Source organism: Colobus angolensis, unplaced genomic scaffold (genome assembly GCF_000951035.1).
Source record: "Colobus angolensis palliatus isolate OR3802 unplaced genomic scaffold, Cang.pa_1.0 Scaffold16, whole genome shotgun sequence".
Lineage (NCBI taxonomy): Eukaryota > Metazoa > Chordata > Mammalia > Primates > Cercopithecidae > Colobus > Colobus angolensis.
Genome location: NW_012114710.1, coordinates 6,003,175 through 6,022,380, shown reverse-complemented (window position 1 = coordinate 6,022,380; position 19,206 = coordinate 6,003,175). Strand labels below are relative to the sequence as shown.

At 36.7% G+C, this 19,206-nt stretch overlaps 1 protein-coding gene across 1 annotated transcript in view; it reads left to right on the top strand.

Moving 5' to 3' along the window:
- LRRC69 (leucine rich repeat containing 69) overlaps positions 1-19,206 on the top strand; it is a 108,238-nt gene that overhangs the window by 5,995 nt on the left and 83,037 nt on the right. The window contains exons 2-3 of the mRNA XM_011937059.1: positions 13,522-13,648; positions 16,321-16,393. Of these exons, the coding sequence (XP_011792449.1) occupies positions 13,522-13,648; positions 16,321-16,393 (200 nt within the window). The remainder of the gene's footprint in view (positions 1-13,521; positions 13,649-16,320; positions 16,394-19,206) is intronic.

Genomic DNA, 19,206 nt, shown 5'->3' with positions numbered 1-19,206 from the left:
CAATAAGGTAATGCCTCCTATTTCCTAAGCCTTGCTCTCAAAACAGGGATTCATTATCCTGTTTTGTTGTATCCTTTCCTGGTACAGGGGCACATAGTGAGTACCTTCTCTCCAGGAACTGTTCACGTCTCCTTTGCCTGTGCTTTCATGCTGAGGCGTATATTAGGTCTCCTGAACCCCTGCTGGAAATCCAGTTTCTCTCTCTGCTGGCAAGCATCTAGAAAAGACCCAGGCCTCTTCTTTCCTTCACCAGTGATGTGGAACAACTGATATACTCTTATCTGTAGACCTGCCTTGACTCATCTGAAAAGTAGGCCTCGTCATTCTTAGCTCCTAAAGTTGCCATCACTGTTATCTACCTAATATAGAATGCCTTATCCATATTGGTTCCATAGAAAATTTTAGCCGAACCTTCATTAAAACTTCCAAGCACTTAAGATTTTACATTTTAATTGAATGTCATTTTAATTGAATGTTAACATTTTACATTTTAATTGAATTCTAATAATTTGAAACTCTTGTCCTTCCTTCTTATTCTTCCCTTATGAAGCTTTTGATGGGATATTAAAAGGTAATGCCTTGATAATCTTTTTACTGTTAATGCCGGTAGAGAATCCTCCTTATATTTCGTGACACTGAGCTTAACTTTGGGATTTAAGGGGCCAGCAGTAAGAGGTTGTGGGGATCTCCATGAAATATCTAGAAATTAGATAACATGCTGACCCATGGAAACTTCCCCTCAGTTTCTAGTGAAATTATAATTGTTTTGAGAAATATGACTTTGTTAGGAAGTTACTGCAAAATTAAATAGTAGCTTTGAAATGGGTAGTTATTCATATAAATAAATTCCTTCAGGAAGAGCTGGACTCAGAAGCAGTTTGGCAGTTGTATTGAATAGTGGTTTTAAGGATGCCACAGATTTATTTAAAAAAAAGGTATTGATAAGAATTAGCAGATTGAACCATAAATTGAACTTCTCCCATACCTTGGCCATACACATGCTAATTCAAAAATGTAAAATCCAGTTATTATTCCCTCATTAATTTGATTCAATTACTTTTACAAAATAGCTTACAGAGCCTGACACATGTATACTATTTGATTATAGTAAATATGAATATTCACTCTTAAGGAAGTTAAAGATTTGTATTTCACATAGTAGTTCAAACCTATTTATACATTTTATAGGCAAATAATCTAATAGTTTATTCCAAAATGGTATAACCATGATTTAGTTTTGGAAGACAGTCTTCCAGATAAAGATGGACATTTGAGATTTTTTTTTAATACTTAGAAAGGTTTTATCTGGTCAGGTGCAGTGGCTCACGCCTGTAATCCAAGCACTTTGGGAGGCTGAGGTGGTGGGGATCCCCTGAGGTCAGAAGTTCAAGACCAGCCCGGCCAACATGGTGAAACCTCATCTCTACTAAAAATACAAAATTAGCTGGGTGTGGTGGTACATGCCTGTAATCCCAGTGACTTGGGAGACTGAGACAGGATAATCACTTGAACCTGGGAGGTGGAGGTTGCAGTGAGTCGAGATCTTGCCATTGCACATCAGCCTGGGCGTCAAGAGCAAAACTCTGTCTCAAAAAAAGACAGGGGCGGGGTGGGGGGGTATCTAAGTCAAAACCAAGTAATTAAAATATATAATGAGTAGCATAGAGTTTTCTAGTGATAATTAATAGCTACAAGCATGGAATAATTAAACATTAAGAGAGGCTGTCTGGTCCAAGTTCTAGGCCGACATACGATATGCACTACATTGAATTGAATATAGGGGTTAGTGAGAATGAGCAGAAGGCTAGAATAAAGAAAGCATGCAGCTCATTAGAAGGAAATAAATCAAGCTGGACAAATTAGAACAGATTGAGCTCAAAAGATATTTGATTTTGAAAATAAAAACTGATGTGAATCCACAGTGACTATTCCATAGTTTGAGTCTTTACAGAGATGATCCAAGCAGGCATCATTCAGCTAATATTTATTGAGCAACTATTATATTCCAGATATTGTTCTTTGAATGCTAGATGAATCACAGAGAGACCCTGTCATTGGAAAATTTCCAATTTAATAGTAGAGGTAAAATATACATGTGAATCATGGAATCAACATAAATGTCCATCAGTGATAGGCTGGATAAAGAAAATATGGTACATATATACCATGGAATACTATGCAGTCATAAAAATTGAGATTATGGGTCGGGTACAGTGGCTTGTGTCTGTAATCCCAGCACTTTGGAGGCCAAGGCAGGTGGATCACGAGGTCAGGAGTTCAAGACCAGCCTGGCCAAGATGGTGAAACCCCCGTCTCTACTGAAAATGCAAAAAATTAACTGGGCACAGTGACAGGTGCCTGTAATCCCAGCTACTCGGGAGGCTGAGGCAGGAGAATCGCTTGAACTCAAGGGTGGAGGTTGTAGTGAGCCGAGATCGTGCCACTGCACTCCAGCCTGGGCGAGTCAGACTCTGTCTCAAAAAAAAAAAAAAAAAAATAAAGATTATGTCATTTGCAGGGACATGGATAGAGCTGAAGGCCATTATTTTTGGCAAACTAACACAGGAAGAGAAAACCAAATACCACATGTTGTCACTTTTAAGTGGCAGCTAAATGATAAGAACACATGGACACATAGAGGGGAATAACACACACTGGGGCCTATCAGAGAGTGGAGGCTGGGAGGAGAGAGAGGAGCAGGAAAAATACCTAATGGCTACTAGGTTTGGTACCGGAGTGATGAAATAATCTGTACAGCAAACCCCCATGACACAAGTTTACCTATGCAACAAACCTGGACTTGTATGTACCCCTGAATTTAAAAGTTAAAAAAATAAAAATTATATATACACAAGTCCTTATAATATAGATAATAATAATTGATAATTGATAATAGAAAGTACACTGTGCTATGCAAATACAAAAGGAGGATGCTTTCATGGGGAAGATGGTAAATCTCAAGGGGAAGCATTAAGCATGAAAATATGTTATAATTATTGGAGAACCAAGATATTGTTAGTATTTAATGAAAACAAAATCCTGAAACACATTATTACTGCAGAAACAATAAATAATTTTTATCCAGAAAAATTAACGTCCTTCTGTGGCCATTTTTCTCATTCCATGAAAGTGTCATTCAGAAGTGGCTGTGACCTGGGACCTCAAAGCCGTGAGCTCTCTGCATGTACTTGTGCTCCAGATCCAGCTCTGCTGCTGCTCTGCATGCACTTGCACCTCAGACAGTGGCATCTCTGTGGCCCAAACACGCCCATGTGCTGGACCTAACATGGGCATCCCCTTGGCCACAGCTTCCCCTGATAGAAGGAAAAGAGATCAGCAGCACTCCAGCACCTTTTACCGCTGAGGACCCCAATATATGCAAATCAATCAATGTGATACAACACATTAACAAAACGAAAGAAAAAAAAAAACCAGATCATTATCACAATAGATACAGAAAAAGCATTTGACAAAGTTCAGCATCCATTCATGATTAAAGGTCTCAACAAAATAGGTATAGAAGGAATTTACCTTAACACAGTATAGGCCATATATGAAACTCCCACAACTAACGTCATAATCAGTGGGGAAAAGCTGCAGGCTTTTCCCTAACATCTGGTACAAGGAAAGAATACATACTTCTCTACTTTTCAACATAGTACTGGAAGTCGTAGCCAACAATTAAATAAGGAAAGAAAAAGGCAACCAAATCAGAAAATAAATAATGTTATCTCTGCTTGCAAATGACATGATTGTGAACATAGAAAACTCTATAAAGACTCAACTGAGTCTACAGACTCAATGAAAAACCTGTTAGAACTAACAAATGAATTCAGTCAAGTTGCAGGTTATAAAATCAACATACAAAAATCAATCATGTTTCTATACACAAGGAATAAAGTATATGAAAAGGGAATTAAAAAATCAAACCATTTACAATAGCAATAAAAATAATAAAGTACTCATGAATAAGCAACCAACAGGTCAAAGATTTATACAAGAAAAATTATAACACATCAATAAAGGAAGTTGAAAAAGATACATGTAAATAGAAAGCCATCCCTTCTTCATAGATAGGAAGAATTAATATTTTTAAAATGTCCATATTACTGGAAGTTATCTGCATATTCAATGCAATTCCTATCAAAATCCCAATGGTATTCTTCACAAAAATAGAAAAAAAATTCTAAAATACATATGGAACTACAAAAGAACCTGAATAGCCAAAACATTATTGAGCATAGACATGAAAACTAGAGGCATCATACCTCCTGATTTCAAAATATATTACAAAGCCACAGTAATCAAAACAGTATGGCTTAGGCATAAAAACAGACGCATAGACCAATGGGACAGAATAGAGAGCCCAGAAATAAATCCACATATGTATGATCAACTAATGTTTGAAACATGTGAGAAAAAGGGACCAGGAAGGAACTGTGGCGAACTGGTAGCTCATACATGCATAGTCAATAGGGGACATTGACAATAGGGGACAGTCCATCCAGTCCCCAGCACGGGTGAATTTTTGTCACAGCAGGATTGTATATTTAAAGGTTCTGTGGAAACAAATACTATTTTTTTTTAAATACTATGTCTATTAGTCATACCGGTTTCTGAGCTAAGAGTTTAGGCTTAATTCAGGAAATGGGATGCATTGCTCTCTACATACTAAAGTATGCAGGAATATTTCTTTAAACTTTTCCAATCTAAATGTTTCTTAAATTTTTGCCCAAGCGTCTGGGAAGATATACCAGTCTCTTAGTTTCTATCAGATATCTCCCTTTTTGTAATTTGTAAATCAAATCTAAATTCAGTCAAATAGGAGAGGAAAATAGAGTTGCTGTTGGTAACTGTGCCTCATAACTATGGTTAGCGAGTTCTGAGGGTGAAACAAAGCTGACCCTGGAGTTGCTCCTTGGCACTGCCAGCAAGGCTGCTTCAAGTTCCTTGCCCGTGGTTGACCCTGCACATGGAGATCCTGCCGATCCCACTCATATTTATAGGTGTCACTCCTGCAGGTAAGCCTAACATACATGGCTCTTTACCATGAGCCAGGTAATGAATATATATGTATAATTTAATCATGATTTATAATCTATTAAATTTAATATCCCATGCCTAATAAGGAGTGCTTGTGAATTTAGAAATATTTGAAAAAAATGAGTTAGAAATTAAGAAAATAAGCAGGTTTAAAATTTGAAAACCAGTAAAGTGTCAATATGTGTGTACGTGTATATGTGTGTGTGTATATCAGGTGTTTACCGCATTTCTAGCACCAGGTATGGCTAACATTTTGCCCCACAGTATTTTCCTGGGCCTAAAAGATTATCATTTAATAATATCTGCTGTTTGCCTGGCACTTTATTAAACTGTCTCTAATCCTTAAGACTACCCTAAGAAGTAAATGCTAGCATCCCCATTTTTATAAAGAAATAGAGGCTTAGGAATTTGAGTGACTTGTCCAAGATCACATATCCAGTACATTGCATAGCAAACAGACTGTGCTTTGCCTACTGCACAATACAGACTCAAGAGTGTGCACATGATGGGACAAGGATATTTAAAATAAAAATTCCATGTGTTGTATTCCGTTTCATTTTGTGAGCATGTGTATGTGTGTGAGCATATGTGTCTGTATACATATATATATATATATTTGTATCATGTGCATATGTGTGATCATTCTGAGCAATAGTGAATTCTTTTTAAAGATACGCAGTATATTATTGAAGACAGTGCAGGGTAGAAGTTAGGAATATAGACCATAGAATGAACCTATGTCATGTTTCATCACAGCCTGGACTTCAGATCCCTTTTCTGTAAGATCAGGGTTATTGCGAGGTCCACATTAGACAATGTTCAGCTTGGCACAGTGTTTTCTATCCTTGGCACATAATTTAAATTTAAATTAAATATTAGCCATTTGTATTGTCATTAATAGATTAATCAGTATGTTTTCTTCTTAAATTTCTTCTTCTCTCCTACATACAAAAAAAATCACTATACGTTGAACCTAGATTCTATAATTCAAAGGCATCAATGGACATTGAGATGCTTGCCTCATATCCAAGATGTAAGAGAAAGTGCACATGCCTATTTTAAGGCAGGCCACAGATAGGCTATAACTTTCAGTTATGAGTGGGTCAATACAGTCAAACAAATCAAATAAAATTTAGTAAGAGCATAGACAGACAGTATTTGGAGCAAGTATACAGAGACATAGAAAAGACTATGTACAGGGAGGTTAGAAACTTTTAGGATATACTGGGTAGATAAATTTTAGGTTCATCTTTTGGGCAGCTGTTTAGATACAATCTAACAGGATTGAATTAAGGGAATTTAAGTCATAATACATCCATTCTTTGTATCTTTTGCTATGTAATGCTACAGGCAGGCAGTAATAAGTACTAGGTTGACTGCAATGAGATAGAACTGAAAAAGGTACATCTAAAAGGATTTTTAAAACTAAAATTTGGTGGCAGATTGAATTTAGGTGGAGGGAGGGAAACATGTTCTAGGTAGCTCCAATGTTTGGCCACCACGGGTTTATGAGAAGTGGCAGAAACAGATCTAGTTTTTCCAAGAGGCATAGTCCAGTTTTATACTTGGAATTTAGAGTGATCCGCTGGAGATATCTTAGAAGCCAAAACTAACAAGATCCACTGTTTTTTTTTTTTTTTTTTGACAGGGATAAATGTAAATTCCTACATTAGGTTAAGAAATGAATTCAATTGCACAAGTCCAGGATGTGGGATATCTGCTTAACAGTTAGTTTAGGGGTTTTTATTGGCCACAGACAAAACTAATTATTCACCAACAATGTGCCCTGTTGCTGAAAGAGTCATGTTAGGCTGCATAATAGAAGTGTTGTCATCCGCCTGAGGGAGACCTGTGGTTCCACCAGCATATATGCTATGAGAGCTGATTTCTTGTCTTACCATAGACTCCATGTTTTCAGAGAGGGTGCTCACAAAAATTAGAGAGTGGTCAGTATGGTCAGGGGTCTGGAAATTATGCCCTGAGGGAAATAGTTAAGGGGAAAATGGAACAAATTAGAGGGAATATGATAGCAATCTTCAAAACTTTGAAAGATTGTCATGTGAGAGAGAAGGAATGCAAATATTTATTATGATTGCTGTGAGAAGAATTGGGTAGAAATTTCAGAGAACACAAACATTAAAAAATTAGATATAGATAGCTAGATCTTCCTAATAAGATAAAAGTGCTACCCATTGCTGGGTGTGCTCATGGGGAAGGTATATAATTGCCCACCTGCATTTTGTATGTTGGTCTAGGTGATTTGTAAAATTTCCTTCTAGGCCAGGTGCGGTGGCTCATGCCTGTAATCCCAGCACTTTGGGAGGCTGAGGCAGGCAGATCACTTGAAGCCAGGAGTTTGAGACCAGCCTGGCCAACATGGCAAAAATCCTATCTCTATTACAAAAAAAAAAAAAATAGCCAGGTATAGTGGCACATACCTGTAATCCCAGCTACTTGGGAAGCTGAGACATGAGAATCGCTTGAACTTAGGAGGCAGAGGTTGAGATCATGCCACTGCACTCCAACCTGGGTGACAGAATGAGACTGTCTCAAAAAAAAGTTCTTCTAATTGTTAGTTGCTATAATTCTGTGGCTCATGGGTCTGTGAGTAGCAATGGTGTCTTTCAATCTATAGCAATCAGTAGCAGTGGTGTCTTTCCATCTATAACCATGCCAGTTTCCAAGGGACAGAGAATACCAACAGAACTTCATTCTATATGTAAATTATTGAAGAGATGCAAACTTTAAAGCTTATCAAATAGTTGTCCGTCTTATGACTAAAGCCTTCCTTCAGGAACTACACATAACCATAGAGAATGTTACTAATGAAACACTGCGTATACTCTTTCTGGATATCTGCTATTTCTGCAGCTCTTTGTTAGTAAAACACCATTTGAAACAACTTTGTCAAAGCATTCCAAATATCTTACATCAAATGTCATCTTCTCAGAGTCCTTCTCTAATGACCATATCTAGTCCTGAGTTACTTTCCATCACATTATTCTGTTTTCTTTTTTTTCATATTTAAGACTACTAACACACTATTTATTTGTTTTTTTATTTGTTGTCTAACTCACTTCCCAACATAGAAGCATTGTAGAGAGGGATCTTGTGTGTCTTGTTCACTTTTCCTCTAGCATTCAGAAATAGTACCATAATAGACATATCTTAAACGTAATTGAATTAATGAAACATCTAAATTGGGGCTTGAGGTGTTTCTGAAAGGTAACTCAATCCTCGCTACAGTGTTTCTGGACCTTTCTGTACAATTTAAGTAATCTACACTGAAGCTCTGATGTATTTGCCACGGTGACAGAGTATAAATGCTACTACCTAGTCTTTAAGACATAAATTTAAATTTATGAATTTAAAGGCAATCAGTGAATCTTCCTTTGGTTATCCTATGCTATGAACACTATTCCCAGTCCCACTCACATGATCTTAGTTTTGACTCTGAAAAACTTTACAATTTGAGGTTTTTATGTGAACCCTCTTCCTCTTCTCCAAGCTACATTCTTGGTTGCAGAGCTCAGAATTTCACATGGTAGCTTTTTCCAGTCAAAGGACCATGTGGTTAATGCATTATCCAGATAAAATGTCTTTTCCTAGGTCATGTATCCATTTTACAATATCTTGGGAGCTAAGTTGGATGAGATAATCAACTGTGGTTGTCGGTCACCCTACTACATTCCCCTAGATTGCCTTTCAAAGTGACCTTTTCCTTTTCCTCAAACCTCCTAATCTCTTCCTCTCAGCAGATGACTTTGTTTCATATTTCCTTGAGAAAACAGACACCATCCTTCAGGAACTCTCTCATCTTTTCATCACAAATTCATCTATTTATCTGATCCTCACTCACCCTTTCTTACCTTCCTTCCTACTACCGTTGATGAAGAGCCCTTACTCTTATCTAAGGCCAGCACCCACCTGTACTTTGTACCTATCTCATCTTCTAAAGGATTTTGATTCTGTGAGTGTCCCCATATTTAAGGCATGAGTTTCTAATCTTTACAGGGTTATTTCCATCAGCACGTAAATAAGCTAATCTATCATTTGTCTTGGGCCAGGGGGAAACTCCAACTTCTTCATTTTCTAGTCTCCCTTTATAGCAAAAGTTCTTACAAGAATTGTCTATTAGTCATTGTCTTTGCTTTCTCACATTTTCTGCACAGCCCACTTCAATCAGACTTTCTTCCCCAACACTTCACCCCTATTTTCAAGGTCACTAATCACTTTCCGATTGCTAAATCCAGTGGTTATTTCTATGCTTTAAGTTTATTTAGTCTTCCCCTGGGATATGTCCCAAATCTTCCTTCTTAAAATACTTTTTTGTTTCTTTTGCTTTTCCCTTGGATTCTGTTACACTATATATCTTGGAAATCCTGAAACATAGATTTTTGTAATATTGAGGCATTTCTCTCAGAAGAAACCTGTCTGGGAGTGAGGGAATCTGAACAGAGCAGGGAAAGAACCTGAATAAAGAGGTGGTTCCAGGAGAAATGTAGTCTTAGCACAATCCCTTCAGAGCTTTGGGGCATGCCCTGTAGCACAGAGGCAAAGGGGTTGGGCTGTTATGTCCTGGCATCTGTCATGGTCTAGAGGCTGTCTGGGAGGATGGAGCAGAGGCACAACATTCCAGGTAAAGCACTTCCTTGCAGTTAAGGGAAATTCTTCCAGGAAGGGTGCAGGAGAAAGTCCTCACAGGATAAATTCATGGTAGCTGCGAATGGAGCACTGCTCAGCTGTGAGATGTGGTGTACCAGTTGCTTTAAGTGGCCTATCTTTCCTTTCTACTTCAGCCACTCCTCAGTCACTTCCTCTGCTGGGCTCACATTCTAATCTCTTACAATCCCACATGATGCCTTTTACTTACTGAAGGCTCACAAATTGATTCTGTGTTCTTGATTACTCCAGAAAACCCTAGAATTACATTTGCAACTCCTACCTGACATTGTCATTTAAAGATCTAAAAGGCTTCTTAATTTTAACTTGGATAAAACTAAACTCTTGATTTTTTGTCCCTCCTCCAAACCTGCCCTTGTCCCAGTTTCCCCATCTCAGGTGCTCAAGTTCCAAGGTTAGGTGTTATTCATGATCTTCTATTTATCTTACATCATACATTCTGGCTCTTCATCCAAAGTATATCCCAAACCCATCCACCTCTCTCCAGGTCCACCACCCATTACCTAGCTCAAGCCGTTGCCTCTTGCCCACACCACTGCAGTATTGCCTCTGTGTTCTCTTTGTGTTTCACTTCTTGTTGCCCCTGCAGATTCTGCTGTACAGATGCCAGGATGATCCTGTTAAAACACATGTCAAATAATGTTACACATATGCTTAAAACCCTACAGTCATTTCTCACTGAACTTAGAGTAAAATCCCAACCCCTTACTCTGGTTTATGAAACCATATGTAATCTGGCCCAAGTATACCTTTCCAACCTCTTTTTTGGCTGAGTGTTCCTCTACCTACAGTGCTCAGCCACATCAGCTGCATCTCCTGGCCTTCTCAACCACACCAAGAATGTGCCTCCATTGGGGTCTTTATTTTGACCATTTCTTCTTCCTTATTGTCACTCATATCTCAGTCTATATATCAACTTCTAAGACAGGTTCTCCTGATCAACCAATCACTTTCTCCTCATTCTTTAAATTGTCTCTAGAACACTTAATACTGTCTGTTATTTTTGTATTAATTTGTTTAGCCATTTATAGTCATTGGATGGTTACTTTCTTACTGTGTAAGTGCCTTGAGGGCAAAGATGTTACATGTCTTATGCACGCAATGAATATTTTTTAATGAGTGAATACATGAATGGCGACCCACCTGCTTTAAGATATATGTATTCACTTAGAATACATATTCTGTGCAGTTTAGACTGCATATTTAAAACTTTTTGTTTATGGATATATTTCTAAGTATCAAAAAAACCCACAAAAAAACAAAAACAAAACCAAAACTGAAACCCACCCTTCTTTACAGTCAAGATTGATTATAATCTGTGATTTCCTTTTGACATATGATGAAATCTAGTTACTATGTACCTTCATATATCTGGGCCAGACCCTTATATTCTGTAAAACACAATGACAAAAATATATCTAACTCATATGTAAGAACTTACCACATAACATGCAAAATGAGCACTGTACAGTATATACCCTCAGAAATACACAGAAAAGCATTGATAGTGTGGGAAATTACAAGCTGTTTCTTGTTTACTTTAAAAATATATGTTACCATCCCTTTATTTAGGTGATAATTCACCATGAGTCTCACACTTCTGCACATTCTGTAAACAGAGGCACTGACTGGCTTTGTTTTGGACCAATTTTTCCAGTATAATTACATAGCAGACAGCCTTGGAGATTAGAAATAGCATCTCCCTCTGCACCGAAGGGCATAGTTACTGCCCATTATAAAAGATTCAGGGTCCCTAAACTCATTGTTCCTGTTCAGTAACACAGCCTACTTCACATCTAGGTATCTCTTTGTGTTCTTTGCATTTTCAGTGCAAAAATAGTAATATTCTGGACACTGCTATTGCTCTAAGTAATAAACGGTCCCTTTTATCTTTCCCAGGGGTCTCATGTTTTCTACCAGCATTCACGAAACTGCGGCAGGTTCACTTGTTAGCTTGTAAACTGGGTAAAATCTTGGACCTTTCACAATGCCTGACACATTCTTGCATATCTTGCCAGTCCTCATGGAGATTTTCTTGGGCTCTCAGTACTGCTAGACTGCTGTGCATGTTTCACTGAATTTAGGCAAAAGAATGAAATCTACCTCGTTTTGGGAGAGTTCAAATAGTCACTTTCATAGGCAAATAATGGATCCCCAAAGGTGACCACAACTAATCCCCCGATCCTCTGAATGTGTTAGGTTATATGACAAAGGGGAATTAAGGGTGCAGCCTGAAGTAAGGTGGATAGTCAGCTAGCCTGGAGAATGGGAGGTTACCCTAGATTATCCAGGTGGACCCAGTGTAATTATGAGGGTTTTTAAATGTGGAAGAGTCAGCATTAGTGTGATGTGATTTGAAAAAGACTTAACCAGCCACTACTGACTTTAAAGGTGAAAGTGGGGCATATAAGCCAGGGAATGGAGGCCGACTCTAAAAGTTAGGAAAGGCAAGCAAACAGATCATCCCCTGGAGTTTCTAGAAATGAACACCAGCTTGATTTTAGTCAGTGAGACTGTTTCTGATTTCTGATCTCCAGAAATATAAGATAAATTTGTGTTGTTCTAAGCCACAAAATTTGTGGTAATTTTTTATAGCAGTTGTGGGAAACCAATACAGTTGCAGACTCTGGATAAAATAGCTACATGAATGTATTTTAACTTCACATTTACAATAGAGGAAGACCTCCAACATGGTAGTAGATGTATTATACTATTATAAATTAGGATAATGGTAATTCTCAGACAAAAGCACATATGCAAGTGAAACCTTTACCATGAATTCGTAGGATGAGAAATTAATATCAATGTATATTTCTTTGTATTAATTTAAATCATTGTCTTATATCCATAACAAGTACTAGGTGACATTTAAATGTAAATGGCTTAAATTTTCTTCTTAATTTTTTTGGTTTTATATAAATTCATTAGTTTGTTAAAACTTCCAAGATTCCTTTTATTTGGCCTTACTATTAAAATTCTAAAGTATGCAATTGGTAATTAAACCTGAATAGTAAATTATGTTTGGGAGTAAAATAAAAGACTCTTTATATTTTGGAAAGTACAATTAGATTTTACAAAGAATATTACTATATTTTTGGGAACAATCCTGTATCACTGATTTATTGGATTACAACATCAAGGAGGAACTTTTTAACTCCCCTTATGTGGAGTTCTTCCTGGGCCTGACCAATCTGTTCTCTGTAGGACAGATAACTGTAGGGTAGATCTTGTCTACCCTCATTATACCATTTCAATAGTTTCTTTTCTAAATTTTGTGATCATACAGAGTGACATCAAAGGCCCTCCTGAGGCTGTATACATGTAATAGAGTGGTCTTATTGGCCTACATGAGATAGCTCCTTTGGGAATAGTATGTCAGGAGGACCTCAGATCTTTGGCTCTGTTTCTGTTTTCAGTAACTTAGTTCCTTTGCTGAGTGTTTAATAGTTTGATTCTATAGGTCACAAGGTTCGGATACTCTTAAGTTGCTCAAATGATTTATAAATGGATCATCCGTTGTGGTTTTACATATCCTTGGGAGGGTTTGTAATATAATTTTAATGAACTTAACTGCTCTAATTAAAAGTTAAATTGTGTTTTAATTAACAAAGTGAGCATGAAGCTCAAATGAACTTTATTTATAAAGAGAATCTTAGGTATAAGTGAAATAATTGTTTAAAATATTTTGAAGTTTTCTTAGGTTACATAGATATGAGCAAGGGGGTTTAAATTATTTCTTTTTTTCATTTGAAGTTGGATAATATATAAATCTATTAAACCTCTATATGTTTGCAGTTGACAACACTAAATCTGGGAAACAACCTGTTAGAAGAAGTTCCAGAAGAGATGAAATATCTTACATCTCTGAAGAATCTCCATTTATCTGGAAATAGGATCTGCAGATTTGCACCTGGAGCCTGTGGTAATTTAGTCAACAAGGAGCAACATTATAGCATCAAATTTAATCTCTCATATTTAATAATATGAGACTGAAATGAAAAAGAATTTTGCATGTTTAGTCTTTTTTTTGTGGGAGGTATTTACATACTACTCTTGAAATATAGGAGGAGACAGCATTTTTTAAAAAAGTATTGTATCATATGTTTATTTACATGTAGACCTAAGAAAATAAGTAAGCATCAGTGTTAATGAATTTTCCTCTTTGTAGAATCAGTATAAAGTCAAGATCGTGAATCTGGGGACTCTTTTCCCGAGCCAGAGATAATTCTATTGGAAAGTCAAATCAAGTAAAGCTCTACCGTAGCTTTGCTCTTTTCACTTTTTATTCTGTCTTAGATATTAAGTTACACTTTTTGATCAAGATACTAAATTTAAATCAATTTGGGGAGAATTTTAAAGAAAATATATGAGATCCAATAAGTAGCATTTTTTTCTTTCTTTTTCCCATTAAGTAATAATTTCTCCATTCAAGATGACACTATTCTTATTTAATATTCCTAGAGTGGGCTTAAGGACAAATGTATGACAAAGTGGTCTAGATGGCTTTTATAGCTTTATCAACTAATGCAAGGTACTTCACTACTTTCTGTGTTGGTCCTTAGTAGTAAAACTAGAGAAATATTATAAAATTTATAACTTTCTATGAACTTTTGAGGCACAGGTGCTATATATAATCATTGCCATCTTCACACAGAGTTTGTTAACCGCATTACCGCATGCAGCAATAAATTAGGGGTTATATTTGGCAAATAGCACAAGTAGACTCTAGTATTGTCTTTTTAAAGGTACTTTAAAATCTTACGTCATATATCTTGGAAAAATATTCTTTTCCAAAATAATAGATGTAACAAACAATTATTGATACTTGAACACATTATATATGCAAAGCCATAGACCAGAATTCAGTTACAAATTTACCTTGGAAGAAAACAGTTTACACTAAAAAAGTTAAGGTCATGCAAATCAATAGATAATAATATTTTATGACCTATACTGAGGGGACAAATGTAAGTGCAACCTGATATACATAAACAATATTGAACATACTAATTTATACTAATTAAGGCTCTATAAGGAATTTTTTATCATGTTGCCTTTAAATTTGAGGTAAGTTAGGTATATATATGTCTGTATCTATATCTATATAGATATATTTTATATATGTATATAAAAATTTTTTGGAGTGCTCTTGAATGTCTTTAGTATCTATATTTCTTTTTAAAAATAATTATTTTTTTAATTGACAGATAACAATTTTACATACTCCTGGAGTACATAGTGATATTTTGATACATATAATGTATAGTGATCAGATCAGGGTAATTGGCATAGCTATCATTTCAAACACTTATCATTTCTTTGAGTTGGGAACATTCTTGATTTGGGGTTGTTGAACTTTGAAAATCCCATGTGATTGACCTAAGTTATGTTCTATGTCAGGTCCTGATGATTCAAGGTCAGAAGTAGTTTGATGTTGGGGAGTTTAATGCTGCCCAGCATGGGTCTGAACAACCTTGTTGCATTACATGACCCTGTTTCCCTGACCAGAGCAGATTGATCAGGGCTGGAGTTGTGTTCCAAGCTAAGCTTGTCGTATTTTCTCTTTCTTGGGAATTGTGATAGAGTCTAAAATAGTTTGATTGGTTTGAGATAATTACATGACCTTAGGCAGAGGTTGCAAACCGGTGGCCCCTGGGCTGAATCTGGTTCATAAATAAGTTGATTCTATTTTGTTGGCCTTTACAAATCTTTGAATTAGGTGCTCATGTTTTCAAATCAGGAGAGTTCACATAGAAGTCTGGATCTCTGGCTCTTTTTAAATATCTGTTTTTAAAAAAGAAAGATTTAGCAACACCGCAGTTGCATTCCCATGTGACAATTACCAGAGCTGGCTGAATGGTGTTGGCCCTGTCTGACATGGCATGGGATTATCATTTTGATTCCTGTGGACAAGTGAGTTTGAAAGCTCTGTCTTCCCTGTCTGTGAACATTCAAATTCAGAAGTTGTAATATGGTTATGAGTACACAGAAAAATAGAGCAAACATGTTCAAAAGAGAGAATGGAGGGAGGAAAGACAGTGCGAGTAAGATATTATAAATACGAAAATGAGAGAGGCTGTAATGAAGAACTAAACTATATTTTCTGCAGAGATATTCAGACAGTACATTCTTAGGATCTGGGTGCCTTTTAGCTTCTGATTCCAGTTTGTGATGAGCCTAGTTGCATCCTCATTCCTCAGGCACAGTGATGTGAGTTAGATCTGTAACTTTGTGATAAATCACTCCTTTTTGCTTTAGCTAGTTTAAGAGGGTTTCTGTTACCACCACCAAAAGAGCCTTGGCCAAGGCAAGAACCAGAAGGAAAATAAAGGTATGTAGAAAAGGTACTTTAAAATCTTACGTCATATATCTTGGAAAAATATTCTTTTCCAAAATAATAGATGTAACAAACAATTATTGATACTTGAACACATTATATATGCAAAGCCATAGACCAGAATTCAGTTACAAATTTACCTTGGAAGAAAACAGTTTACACTAAAAAAGTTAAGGTCATGCAAATCATGACCTTAGTTAGTTAGAAAGTGACTAACTAACAGATGGCTAAAGTGACTAAAATTATTTTTCTAACAGATGGCTTACAAAATTTAATCCTGCTTAATCTGAACAACAATCATCTTATGCAGCTTCCTCAAGAAGTCAGCAGGTAATTTTGTTTATAGCAAGACTTGGTTAACAATCACGCCCCTCCTCTATCCCCACCCTGGTCATTTGAAAGTGTTATGCCTAACAACAAGTCCCTGTGGGATTTATACATAGCAAAGAGGGATCTGAAGGACTGAGGCAAGCCACTAATTTTAAGCAGATGATTCTTTAAACACTTTGGAGAAATGAGAAACAGCATGACTTGGTAATCTTTAGTGTAAACATTGGACTTTGAAACATAAAGTTCTAAAGCTGATGGTCTCATTGATTTCCCAGCTCCGAGGTTCTTGGAGCTTGAATAGCCACAGAATTGGGCACATTAAATGTTATTTCACATGTGTATTGTAAACCGTTTTGAGCTTGATGGAAAAGGTAATATAAAAACTAAGGATTTAAAACTGCGATGTCATTTTCGTTTTTAAAAACCCCACATTCTATTGTCATTCAGCAAAAAAAAAAAAAAAAAAAAAAAAAAAAAAGCTGTTTTTCCTTATCCTGCACATCTGCACAGACAGAATGCCTTTCTGGAGCCAGCTGAGAGCCTTGTCCTTCTGTAGGCAAAACATGCTCTTGGGCTTTTCCTCTGACAGATGGAGAGAGAACTCCGTTCAGGTTTACTTTGGAGACTCCCTTTATTGCCTGTTGAGCAGAAACAGATGTATCACGGAGCAAGAGCATCCAGAGTTTTAAAAGAGAATACAAAACTTTGAACAGTCCTCAACACGGAGCTCTCTGCAGCACCTAACATCTATTCCAATTTACTTGTCTGTACCTCTAGCCAATGCATTAGTTTTTTCCAAATATATTTTTATAAGGAAAGCAGTATTTTAAGTCAGAGCAACTAGAAAAGAATTGAATCAATCTAATTTCTATAGAAGATAAATATTTGCAGCAATGAAAATGCCATGCTAATAGTTGTCTGCTTGCTTTTCTATTAATTCAGCTTATCAATCGATTTATATATTGATGATTATATAATTTAAAAAATCCCTTGGGAGATCTCGTGAATGAGGTTCAGGGCATATCTCTGTGCAACTAGATGTATGCCTTTGGGCAAGTAAGTTAACTGGTTTGAACTGCTGCTTTCTCATCTCTAAAGAAAGAATTTTGAATAGATGAACCTCAAAGTTTTTGCAGCTATAACATGTTATGATTTCACAATTTCATACACTTATCTCTGTTTGTAATACAAATTACAATATTCAAGGAATCATGTAAATCTAAGGGAGTATGTTACAAAGATGAAAGAATGCTTTCACTGAAAAAAGTAGGATTGCAAAGTGTATAGTTCTATTCTGTTTTATAGTTAACTCTGGGTTGTCTGTATTCTGGCCGTATCCTAGATATTGACTAATTGATCATTTCTCTAAGCAGAATTCCATTTTTGGAGCCGGGGAAAGTTTCTTCACCTTCCTATATCTTAACATCTTCATCTGCAAAATGAGGATGATGATAGTGTTTTCTTCATTGGATTGTTTTGATGGTTAAGCGAATTCATACAATATATTTAGGGTTGAGCCTGGGACATAAAAGGTATTAGGGTTGAGTAAGTGCTCAACGGATGTTAGCTTTTATTATTATTGGTTATTATTTTTAGTCTAGCTTCTTTCCATTTCCTTTGTGCACTCATTTCCAGAGACAAAAGAATGACTTCTTAGTGGATTTGGGCGAAGCATTGAGCGCGTGTAGTTTGACATTCTCCTCTTGCCCTGCCATGAAGTAAGCAGCAGCCTCAGCAGGAAAGGCTGTGAAGGGGTGGAATATTTAATACAGAGGAGGGCTAGCAGGGACTCAGAGTGATCGTGTCAGCTCTGTGCTGATGTTTAATTTCCTTCTCTCTAAATCCTATATCTTATTTCTCAATTTATTTAAAACTTAGGAGAGGGAAAAGGGAGTTTTGATTTTTGGCTTGTTTAAACTACAGAACATCAGTTCATGGACTTGGAGTCAAATTTGGGCAGGTAAGAGTTTTACACCTAAACAACTCTGTCATGGGCAGCACTGCGCAGGCACAGGAGGAGGACAGCATGGGCATCCTGGTGACAGAATGAGTCTGAAAGACAGCGAGAGACAGAGAGCAAGTGACTAAGTCGGCAGGCTCAGTTCTTTCTCCAAATTTGTCCATCAGTGAAGTTGTTCTTCAATCTCCTGGAGAAGACAGATGTCAGGGAGAAGCTGCAAGTGTATCTCCTGTAGATGTTCTTTGGAAAAGTAGAACATGTCCCTGCTTTGTGGAAACAGAAACAATGGCAGATGTTTGTTTCTCTCCCTCCTCTTTACTGACACAAATGAATGATGGACAAATGAACAATAGGATCTGAGCTCATTTGATTGCCTTGAAATAACAAAAAAGATGAAAAGCCAACTCCCATGATATAGTAAATCAGATATAATAAAAATAATGACTATAAAAATGATTAATAAGGAAAATTCCCCCTTTCCCCACAGGACCTGCTCCACACATTTTCACTCCATTTCAGTGCTGAGTTGTCCTTTGACCCTTTATACTGCAAAGAACTTCACTTCCTGTTTTCCTGAGAAATTTGAGCTCCCTCAATTCCCTTCTTTCCAGCCTCTTTCTCTCCATTGTTCTATTTCTTTCCTCTCTCTCTTGCTTCCTTGTTATCTCTCTCTAAAGTGTCCTGTGTATATTGCTTTTGCTTCCTGTGTAACACATTGTAAATTCTCTTCTGTCTTTTCCATTCTTTTTTTAAAATTATTATTATACTTTAAGTTCTAGGGTACATGTGCACAACGTGCAGGTTTGTTATATATGTATACATGTGCCATGTTGGTGTGCTGCACCCATTAACT